This window comes from Pholis gunnellus (assembly GCF_910591455.1).
Source record: "Pholis gunnellus genome assembly, chromosome: 14".
Taxonomy (NCBI): domain Eukaryota; kingdom Metazoa; phylum Chordata; class Actinopteri; order Perciformes; family Pholidae; genus Pholis; species Pholis gunnellus.
The window spans coordinates 6693712-6706009 of NC_136541.1; the positions used below are offsets into that span (position 1 = coordinate 6693712).

At 40.4% G+C, this 12298-nt stretch overlaps 1 protein-coding gene across 1 annotated transcript; it reads right to left on the reverse strand.

The window, feature by feature from the left end:
* Positions 1-1059: 1059 nt before the first annotated feature.
* Positions 1060-11912, reverse strand: kiss1ra (KISS1 receptor a; the record flags this gene model as incomplete). The annotated part of the gene is made up of 5 exons (XM_079173632.1): positions 1060-1440; positions 2248-2486; positions 2663-2798; positions 9522-9646; positions 11663-11912. 5 exons carry the CDS (start codon positions 11910-11912, stop codon positions 1060-1062), a joined length of 1131 nt encoding a protein of 376 aa, XP_079029758.1.
* Positions 11913-12298: the final 386 nt, after the last annotated feature.

Here is a 12298-nt window from a genome sequence, read left to right on the forward strand (position 1 = left end):
ACAAGTTGGAAACTGTTAATCATGACAACTTCAATATGATTCATCTTACCTTAAAGGGTGGAAATAGGGGGAATTGTCTCTGTCTAAAGTTAAAAGAATGCGCCTATTAACACCTTTGTATATTCTGTTTCTTGATGAACAACAGCCTGGTTAAACAAATTCAATATGTGTTACTTAATGATCTTTACAGGTGCCTTTTTGATCTTTGTATAAGCCAGGTTAACTGTTTCCCCGTGTTTCCAGTCTCTATGCTAAGCTAAGCTAATCACCTCCTGGCTCTCGCTTCATATTTAGCGTATACGGATATGAAAGCGGTCACAATCTTCTGGTTTAACTCTCCGTAAGAAAGGGAAAAGGTATATTTTCCACAATGTCAAACTGTTGCAGTGTTAGCTGCTTCCCAGAATAGCAGATACAGAAAGAGTCTCTTCAATTTCTCTCTTTTTCTCCAGAGAAAGGAGCAAATTGGAGAAACACAACATGTCCATAGGCATCTGTTCTTGTGTATTAATTGTCCATTGTCATTTCCAAAATACCATATTCTCATGTGTCTCAGAATACAAAATATCCTCAGCTGTCCAAATAATGAATAGTGTATACCAAAGCTGCAGACCTTGTCAGCCAGGATCTTACAGGGATTATAGTATTAGGACTCATGCCGGCAGCTTTCAGGCAAAGGTTTATTCTCTCGTCATCAGATGTGTGCGGCTGTCCTCTGTTACTTGGCTGTGGTGTTTGGCAGCACGATGGGTGATGTAATGTGCTAACACTGCCTGGCCTTGGCTGTCAAACAGGTGATATATTGTGCCAAACACTGTTCGTGTCCCTCTGTATTATGAATCTCTGTTTCCCCAAATAAAATCTTTAATTAGTTGTATTTATCAACACAACAAAAATACGTCAAACAAGGTCTGTCCTTTTGCAATCAGCCAGTTGCTCTACGGAGACATTCACACAATGAGCCCATGGCTCGAAATTGTTTGTTTTTAATGTCTTCTTGCAGCGATTGCTCTGGATACAAGCAATAATCTCATTGTTGCTGTTTTTTAATTGTCAGATTCAATTTGTTGCATTGTTATTGTTGCCTTCTTCAGCAGCAACGAACTTGATCTCAGCGTTGGCAGTCCTGGAAGCCATGCTGCTATCTCTGACCTTGTGCTTGAACAGAAACGGGAAGGTCTTCCTGAAGGACTTTTGGAAGGTGGCTCCCATGAATCCGTAAACTATGGGGTTGACCGATGAGTTGGCGTAGGACATGCAGTTGGCCCACGTCTTTATCTTGTACGTGGTGTAGTTGGGCTCGTAGTTAGGATGGAAAGATTGGAAAAGGACGAAGATCTGGATGGGACCCCAGCAAATGGCGAAGAGGAGGACGATTACTACCACCATCTTGGAGACTTTGCGCCTGATACTGATAGTTCTCTCAGACAGGAGGTTGACCTGAGGAGGAGAAGATGAGAGGAGAAGAATTGAATTTTCACCTTGTGTTTCTTGCGTAAAGTTCACCACTAGAATGTTTTGTGCAATCTGTGTTTATTAAAAGCCAATGTACCCCTGTACAAACGTTAGCAATAAGCTAGCTAGAAACCAACTGGACCAACTGGACTAAGCAAACATAGGACTTTTGTCTGAGAGAGAGCTGTTGGGTTTCCCGTTTCAAATGAAAAGTATAGCTTGACATTTTGTCATGTGAGTCGTTAATGGCGTCAGTCACGTGACTCAAGTGCTTGAGTCACTTCTGTAGTCAAGTTAACGTCAACCATACGTTTTTAGGTTGCCTAAACCTAACTTCCTGTGAAGATGGAATTTTCTAAAGATGCTATGTAACTCGCGCCATCACTCACAACTCCAAAACTGACCCTACATGGGGTACGAAGAGCTTCATAGTATGAAGCTTAGTGCCACTGAGGAAGCTACGTAATTTGAGGCATTAGTGTGAGAATGTGTTGGTCTGTCAGGATGTGTCTGGCCACCTGATGAAGTTGGTTAGTTCTCTCTGGGTTTGTTATTATGAGTGACATTTGATCCATTAAAGCTGCTTTTAAAGACATTTTCAGAGACAGCTAACATCAAAGCAAGACAAAAAAACACTATGAAGGGAAAGGTAGTGTCACCAGAGAAGAAAAGAGAAGACCTTTTCTAACTTTTAATTATCTGACAATTAGAAGCAAGAGCTTACAGTCAAATCTTTCAGCTAAGTCAAGGAATATTAAGCGGAAAACCAAACCAAACAAACATTGTTCCCACCTGATAGTTGTTGTCGACAGGCTCCACAGTGGGCTGGCCCACCCTCTTCACCATCAGAGTGTAGCAGAAGGAGATCGTGAGGACAGGCAGCAGGTAGGCAGCAATAAACTGATAGAGGATGAAAGCCCTCTCGTGTGTCTTTGAGGGGAATCTCTCTATGCAGTACTGCCTCGGGCCGTACCAGTAACCCTCCTCTATACGCTGGTACATTAAAATTGGGGTAGACAGAATGAAGGAGCCTGGGAAGCACAAGGATTGTGTTAGTTCATCATGCAAGCCAATTCCCTTACAAACTTTATATTCAAGTGGTCCTAATTACTCATTAACTCTGTGGTGAATTCATTAAAAAATAAAGATTAAATGTACTTAGAGGACATGGTGGGAGAGTAACTTTCATTAAATGAGCACGACGTACCAATCCAAATGCAGATGCTGACAATCATGGCTACTTTTGGGGTGCGGTGACGGAGAGATTTCAGAGGGTAGACGGTGACGTAACAGCGGTCCCCGCTCATAGCTGTCAGAGTGATGCAGGTGGCTTGGACTGTCACCTGGCAAAGACAGTAAAACACACATGATTTACACATATTCTGTTCCGCGAACCCCAACTTTCCATCCCCCGTAGCCAATAAATTCAACTTTTATCCAATTAATTTGAAATAGCAAATATATTTGGAGAGAATAGGAACACTCCATATCGGCCCAATGAGGAAACTTTAATTTACGTGTCTGCAAAACATCCACTGACAACATATTTTTGCAATATCCACCAGTAGCAACTAAGCATGTTCAAACTATTTTATGTTTAGGCCTTCACAGGGCTTATGTTTAGGTAAAGATTGTCAATCTTTACCCAACATTTTGTTGCCTAAACCATCATATAGGACATTTTTCGACTATTCTTCCGCAGCCAAAGTTGGTCCTGCTTTTCCCTTAAACTGCCTCTCTGTCCTTCCCTTTAGCCACATTCTCACTTCCCCAGCATGCATTTTACATCTATCCACCAGATGCCCTCGGACTGTCCCGCCTGCCTCTCAGTCACCTTCTCACCTGCTTTCACTTTCCCTCATTAGCCCTTCAGTATATAACCAGCCTATTTCTTGTTGCTTGTCTTTTGGCTTTTCAGCCATCTGAACCTGAAACTGAAGCTGATTTGAACCTGACTGATACCTGGCTGTTTCGTAATAATTCCTTTCATCCTGCCTGGTGTACATTTGTCTGCATTTGAGTGCCGTATATATTTGGTATTACAAGTCCAACAGTTTAACAAGATGAACCACTTGAATCTATGTTGTACAGCCATTAATCTTCTTTCTGTCCGATACCCACAAATCACAGATTCTATTTAAAATAATTGCAGTACTTCCTGTGGACAACCCTGTGGATTTATCCACATAGACTTTGCCAAACACTGTGTTTCAAAAGAAAAAGAAGCTGATGTAGCAAATACTAAGACAGATGTTCAATGTCAGTGATTATTTCCAGAGATACAAATAATATGCTTTTACAAGATATGTTCCACAAATTGTGCACTATAACTAGATGAAGCTGTTTTCTCACAGAGCCTATATCACAAACTTCTAATTAGTTTGGGTGGCCTAATTGCCACAGAGGTTGGCCACCAGCTTTCTAATGGTGTCTTGTGCATCCAGCCATGTATTCAATCATCCTTGAATAAGAAGCAAAAAGAGAGTTTTTGCTAATGAGCTCTTTTAGACCGAAGAGCGAGGAAGGAACAGCATACAGAGGGATAGGAAGCAGAGCGGAAGCTGCATTTGCAATAAGTATTTTTTATAATTAGCATATGAACAAATCATTAAATTTCATTTTTAATGGTGCTCAATGGTGCTTGATTCAATTAAAGGCAGAGGCAGACGCGTCAGAATGTTAATTTCGGGCTTAATATGGAATTCCTGTTGCAACAGAAATGTTTAGGTACTTGCAAAATGTGACTCGCACAGAAACCACACTCTAAAGTTTCATGTAACATCACCTGCTGCTACAAAATCATTTTAGTAGATTATGTTCTAGAAATCCCCCTTGATATAAGTCTCTATTGATGCTTTCCTTTCATATACATCTGTACATCGATTTTCAGTCGAGCAGGATGAAACTGAAAACAAGCAAGACCTTTCATCCCCATCACAAAAATCTTTACTTCAAATACACGGACCTCTGAGGGTCTGTGTTATATGTAGGCAAGCTTGTCCATATCGCTTTGAAATGTGTGCAGCAGCAGCAGCAGCAGTGACAAATGAGGGAGTCAGAAGTTCTCTCCATGCTCTTTTTCCAAATAGTCCTCTTATGTCGAGGTATCTGCCTCTACCTTTCTCTCTCCTGCTCTTATGTGCGACTGTGATGCCGGCACCCCTTACTCTCCATTTTTGGAGCAATGATGGGATATGATTTCAAGGGATATGATGAGAAAGTCAGAAAGGGGACATGATGAGTTCAATGTTGAGGCCACTGAGGAAGCGGGTAGAGCAATCCCTCAATTTTAAAAATGCCCGGTGCGGTGAGAACACACTACCCCGTTATCTTCTGCATAGTGTCTATTCAAAGGAATGGGAGATATATGTGAAAGATATTTACATTTACTGCTTTTAAGACGCTCCTTTTAATAATAGAGAATAAATAATAAGACAACATAATATAGTCCTCTGCATTTTTCTTTTGATCGTTTACAATTATTGAAAATGCAGTTCGACATATGCAGCTTTGAAGAAAACTCTGATTTTATGCCATCACTTTAAATAATCATTAAAATAAAAACAATCTAATCTATTTTGATGTAAAATACTGGTTGGAGAGGATCCGTTTGAATCATGGCCTATTATGGTTACTTCTGTAACCTCAACACAACGCAAGTGATTCAAACTGTAGAAGCTCAAAGAGAAGCTGTATGTACTCAAGGTCTTCTCTCAGAATACAGATGAAGGTGTAAGTGGTGTGAACGTGATAATATCCCTCGGATCCATTTGTTGAAGATGGAAAGTCCTTCAATGTGAACCAGAAATAAAAATGAAAGGAGAGATGTGGCTCCTCACACAAATGCAAGTCGCAGTATCTTCTGTAAAGTATGAGAAACTACAATTGTACCTCTTTTTCTCTCTGTTATGGAGAGAAAAACATGTTATCAAGCTTCACTGCAGTACACAACAGTTAAAAGTTGTTTTTCTCATCCGTTAAATCAGAGAGTGGGCAGACGCATTTCTTGTGAACAAACAGGAATTCATTGTGTCTTGTGTCTGAAACAGTAACACCTATTTCAATAGATGTTGAATTTGAGATTGATTACAATTTCTTGCACCGAAATAAGGACGAGGAAAGAACAGACATCAACACACAGTGTCAAATCTAACAACATCCACAGATGTCTGCAGCAGATTTTCACAAGATAAAGTTGCATGACTAAAAGTCTAAAGTCCCATTAGTTCCCCCGAGAGGCTGCAAAACATATTACACCCAACAAGAACATGAAAAACAATTGATTGTGAAACAGATCTAAAGTTCGTTTGGAAGATGATGCTAGAAAACAGAACAAAAAACAAGTTTTGTCCCACTGGTTGCATGAATATTACAAAATATGTGTGTGGAGAGGTGATTTTTGCAACCAAGGTTTGAAAGCTTAACGTTGTTTTGCAGAACACATACAGTTGGACATGATGGATGGCTGGTTTTCACTGTGACTCTTTCTCTCATTCCCCCTTTTTCCCTTGGGATAAAAACAAAAAGTCCATATGCTGTGTAGATTCAGTGTATATTATCTATCAATTTCATAAATGTTTTACAAAATCATTGTAAAAAATGTGACAAAACCAAAACGAAAAGTCAACATTGACTTATTTTTAGGTTATGTAAGTATTTTACGTAATGTACATAGCTTCTGTCACGTACCTAACGTAAGCTACGTCTCTGAAGTAGTTTTGTTGCCTAAACCTAAGTGACGCCAAGGGGGTCCTGATCAAGTGTCCGTGTGCGATGAGTTGGGAATCGGAAACCGGTTGCTCCTGCCATCTCAGATCCAGATCCTCCTGACCTGCAGTAACCCCTTCTCCTGCCAATCCCTTCACCTGCCACTTCTCTCATTAGTCTTGCAGTATATACTATCTATCTTTGCCAAATTGTCTAGTTTGCATCCACCCATAGCCTTCCCGCCGCTGTTCTGCCTGCCTGATCCACTGAGGATTCTCTACTTGCACCTTTCTGTATAAATTTGCCTGTTGATGACTGCCAATACCTGGTTTTGACCTGTGCTTGTTTTTTGTAAACGTGAAGAATAATCTTAACTTGTCTGCCTGTGAATCATGCTTTTGGGTTCTTTCTTGCTGTTTTTGTGAGCAAAACTAGGAGTCATATGGATCTTGCACCCCACGCTGTATAGGGATGTAAGTTTAATACTATCATCACTTAGTGGCATTACTAATCTCAATGGTGAAACATCTTGTGTGCAAAGACTTGGCAAGGGCTTCCTCTGTCTTCATAGTCACGTATGTCGTGGTAGACCTGAGACGTTTTAGACGGCTGTAAAGGAATAGTTAACAATTTGGTAATTATTCTTTTCTGCTTTCTTGATGAGATTTAGATGAGAAGATTGATACAATTTATATCTGTTCGATCAATATGACTTTGTCCAAATGTAATCTGCCAGCAACACCTCTAAAACTCACCAATTACCGCGTTGTATCTCGTTTGTGCGAGTGGAAAATCGAGTTTCAAAAGCGAACATTTTGGTGCCAGCTTTTGAAGTTGTTACTGAGACTGATCAACTATCCTATCAAGCCCTTGGTTGTTCCTTTGTGTGGTGCAATCAGTTGTACTATATGAAGTAGTAACAATAGAAGAGCAATCTGTCATGCAATGTTGCTTTAACAGAGACTGATGATGGATGTCAACACAGCAGGCTCAGTTCACTTCATCTGATGTTTCCCTTTTTAATGCTTTTATTCAAATGTGGACATTTTGAGACACTACTCAGGATAACAGTCAACATTTCTTGGACAAATGAATGCGACTGAGACAGAAAAAGCGATAAAAAGTGTCAGGTCTCCATTTATAGAAACGGATTAAGATGTTTTAAGATGCCAGGTTGGTTGATGAAAGACAGAGAAGACATTTGGATGAAACAGACAGAAAATTGCTTTACCAAAAAGAGAAGATTTGGGTTCAATCGTTTTCCTCAAGAGTCATTGTTTCACCAAAGACAAGCTGATGAGGTCTTAGACTCCATGTTTATATGCATAAACTAAATCCTGTGTTTTCAATTTAAAATGCGTTTAGCCTTTCTGCCTCCCTGCCTGTGCTGCTGGGCCGCGTCGGTCTCAGACTGACATCTTCCTCTTTAATGCTTAAATTAGTCGTGAACATCTCTTCATGCTGCATTCAAAAGAAAATGTCTTCATCAGACAGATCATCTCCTCCTCCCTTCTAGCTTTAAAATGAATGAGGTATACTTTTAATCTCCAAACAAAATGAATCGAATTCACAGCATGTTTTCGTCGTGCTCAGTTTTCTAAAGGAGCGTCACTTCTTTTTTTTCACCCGAGGACAGTGTGGGTCTAGATTTTGTATTTCTTGACATGTTGCTTATTAACTAAACAGGTTCCACAGCAATCACCCACTTCTGTATGATCCTGAGTGACAGTATGGCCTTGTCAAGCTACTTGTGTCTGGGTGAAAATGGAGCATATTTTTAGTCCTCCACAGTTATTAGTGCATGTTAATAAAGTGTAGCTACAGTGTAGTCGTGAAACGTGGGTTTTTAATGTCTGACTGAGCTTGACGCACACTCATTTGCCTCACGCTGTGGGTTTAAGCATTTTTTAATTGGCTATCCTCTTTGAATAAGCTGCATGGAGTCAACAGGTTGCTATCTTTGCTTGGCTTCTCCTTAATGATGCATTTATCCAAAATTTAAGCTGCTTCTTTAACTGAGAACTAGGCATTATGCGAAGCTGATTGATTGATTCAACTCCTATAAGTAGGTGGTTTTGAAATAACGACAAAAACAGGCAAAATGTTCCACATACAGTACAAGGATAAAACATCTTTGTGAACATGTGACCCCTGTTGATAATATGTCAGTGTGGTGTTTACAGCTAATTAGCATTGTCCCCAAGTGGGCCAAAAAATGAATTAGTGCTGACATGCAATGAGCTTTAGTCCAACATGCATGCTTTTAGGGAACGACACATAGAGCTGTCATTCCTTTAGTTGTGCATTGGTCAACGAAAAACAAGGAGGAAGCGCCGGCCAGGCGGCAACCTCCTGTTCTGAAGCGTGAAGTCAATGCAGAAGTGCCTTCTTTCTAATGGCCAGCAGGGGGCGACTCGTCTGGTTGCAAAAAGATGTTTAATTGTATGGAGGTCTATGAGACAATGACCCTACTTCTCACTTGATTTATTACATCAATAAACATTGTAAACATGAGTTTATTGTCTCAATCGCTCGTTTCAAGCCTTCTTCAATACTACATGATGTTAATTTTGTAACTCATTGTCCCATTTAGAGTAAGATAGACCATAAAGCAAGGTATGCTTTAGGCCGGGCTACCGCAGTCCACAAACCAATAGCTGAAGTCTCGACGAATACGTCCACATTTTATATGCAGTCTATGGCTCTGCCTCAAGGCTCAACATCTTTGCTTCAAGCATCCTGTAAGGTTGGTGTGAGTCAACTCAGATGGTGGCATACATCTAAATATTTCTTTAAAATGTGTCCTACTACAACTTGTAGAAACATTTTGGTCTCTCTAAATGGTTGCTGCTGTTTTATGCTTCCCCTCCTGTGCTTTTTTTTTTTCATGCTGGAGTCTGGTAGTTGCTTGGACATCCGACTGTCATCATCTGTCAGCTATGTAAATGAAGCTCTTCAATAAATGCAACATACCGGATAGAAGATTTCTAAACCTTAACAGACATTTTAAAAGGACAGACTGTGACCTCCTTGAGTGGATTTAAAAGATGAGTTTTCTATGACATGCAGCTGAGTCATGAAGTCCGTGCACATTTTGTTGCTCATGGTGAAGGTGTCTGGTTGTACCTAAAATGGTCCTACATTTCATTGCTGTAAGTAGATGTATTTAATCATAACATTATAATTTGAATATTATCAGGTTTTGATCAACTTAAGAGCATACATTTCTTCGTTTCAGTCCCTTTTCTAGAAAGCACAGCAAAATAATACGTCTTTGAGTGTGAACGCACATTTTTGAGCCAGGAAAATTGTAATTATGATTGTGATGTGATAAAAAAAAATATTAGTCATGCTTTTACCTGCTGTAGAAAGGCGACAAATTTGCACATGAAGTTGCCAAAGATCCATCCAGGGAGAGGATAGAGGGTGGCAGTGAAGGGGACGCAGCACACCAAGAAAATGATGTCAGTGGCAGCCAGGTTTGCTGCACAAAGAGAAAACAACATACAGGATGTCTGGTGTGCAGTGTTTAACAGACAGACAACTGTATCTGTGGGTATACTTTTAATTACCTGACAAAGAGGGACACAATGCATTTAAAAATCAAAGTATTCTTTCTAGCAAATATGCCAAAGGTTGTCTTGTTCATCTCAAACATAAATATTTGCTGTTTTTTTTTGTATTCCATGCAACAAGTCCTCCAAGTCAAACAACAAAATACACAGTTTGTCCTTGTTCTCTGATGTGATGCCCGTATCGGCAGGATATGATGTAATAATGGTTACATCGTAAAACACGTCTAAACATGGCCATGTGTTTACTGCGACCGCAGAGGAGCGCCATAGTTTGATGCGCTGGGCTACCCAATGCGTTGATAAGTGACGCCAAGGAAGTCACATCCAAAAGTGAGAAATGAGGGATTGTAAAATGTGAGTTTAGATTGTGCTGATTGTTACATGGGCTCTGACATGGAGCCCTTTAAAACTGGTGTAAAACAATGTGATGGTCAATAATTCTGTATTCCATCATGACATTGATAACTTTACTGAACTGTATCTACCAGGAGTTGACATAACGACAAGCAACATTTGCTAATGCAATCCTGTGCAATTCCCATGCAGTAAATAATACCTTCCTGAAGGTTATTGTGTTTAGTTTTGATAATTGAACTGTTGTTTCTGTCTCCACCAGGGTTGTCTCTGGTTATGTTTGGTGCATCTAAAAAAGCTTTATGTTACGTAAGGTGAATCGGTTGCATTTGGTGTCAAGTACTACGAGCGCACTTCAAATTCATCACGTGTTTACTTGATGAGGTGCTGTAGAGAAACTGTTGATGGACTGACAACAGGTCATACAGTACACATAAACACAGAACACATAAAAACATGCAAACTGCTTATTTAAATCCACATTGCCTTCACAGTATCTTCATATGAATATGCTGAGGTTGCAGTCTGATCTTGCTTTTCCTTTTTTCTAGATTTAGTGCGTAGCGAATTTTTCATTCTGACAAATACGCCACAATTTGTTTTAATCGCTGATCTAATCCCGTTATAGTAGCTGGCCCATTATGTTGAAAGGGTGGGCAGATGGTGCTGGCACTAACCTAATGCTGCTGAATATTAAACTGATTCAATGCTCTGGCCATGGCACATTATCCAAGATTAAATTCATGACACACACACGGTGCAATATGCAAACAGAGACAGAAATGGTAAACGGTAAATCACAGAATCGCACAAAACAGACAAGCTATTTTCCATACATGTATCTATGTGACATGCCTAGATATTATTTTAATTCTTGTCTCCCGCTGACTTAACCTCAATTTGTCACTGTTGCAATTCTTCCCAAGTGACAGGTGACAGCAAAGCTTTATCAGACGTGCTGTAACTGACTTTAACAACAGAAATCAATCACCCAGGATTCAAGTCAGGGCACTGAAAACCACAGGAGACGTGAGGCCAGTGCATGATCGATGCACACCTTTGATTTCTCTTATTTTACTTGATACACCTGAGATTAATGACAACATCTATCCACCCACCTGTTTTTATGTGCATTTTCAATTTGTGTATAAGGAAAATCTGAATAGAAACGCTGGAAATTTAAAATAATTATCTAAATAGCACAAAAAGTTGTAATTGCTTGTTTTAAGCCCTGAGCTCTTCAGCCATGGAAATTATTTACCTGCACAAGTCAATTTTTCCAGATTGAATGCCGTTATTTTTTTAAAGAAACATGCAATTGACATGTACATTTTTACTCACAGCTGTGTAGTAATTGGACAAACGGAAAGTGAGTGAAATGACATTCTGCTCCCTCGGGTGCCCTTGAAGTTCTTTTGAACCCACTGTTGGCATGCAATGAAGCGTTTCTAGATCGATGAAAGAGACCTGCATTAAAATATCTATAGGATCTATTTGGAGTTGATGCACTGGGAGTTCATGACAAAGTAAGCATGCTGTGTTTGAATGCAGTTTCTTTTTCTCTTCCTCACCTATGTAGAAGTTGGTTGCCGTCCTCATCTGCCTGTGTTTGGAAATGACATATATAACCAGAGAGTTGCCCACCAGTCCAACCAGCATGATGAGAGAGAAGAAGAGGGGGACCAGCCAGGCGTCTGTGAAGAAGGGGTGCTGATCATCTTCCTCCTCCTCATCTTCCCTGTGTCTTCGCAGGGATAAGTTTGCCTTGGAGCCGTTGATCCATACCTGCTCGGTGGTGTTCCAGAGCTCCTCAGAGTACATTGTGACAGGACGGGAAGGGATTAATTGTGAGGGAGGTGAAAGGAAAAGCGCGGAGGAGAGCCGGTCGAGGAGAGGTGGCGATTAGGAGAGAGAATGAGTGTGTGGTCAGCCACTGAGTCCTGGGTGCCCTCAGGCTCAGGAAGGGAGAGAAAAACGGATAGTCGAAAACGGTGAGAGAGGAAAGGTAAATAAGGGGGAAAAGATCCGGCGAGGGAGTTGTGCGAGGTACAAAGAGCTGATGGTGGAGAATATGTGAGTGTGTCTGAGAAAAAACTGAATTTTGGAAGAAAAGAAACGGAGGAATGAAAGAAAGCAGTTTCACGGGGAAAAGTCTGCGTTGTGAATGAAAAGGTGGGAGTATGGAGGAGGCAGAGTAAAAAGAGGCA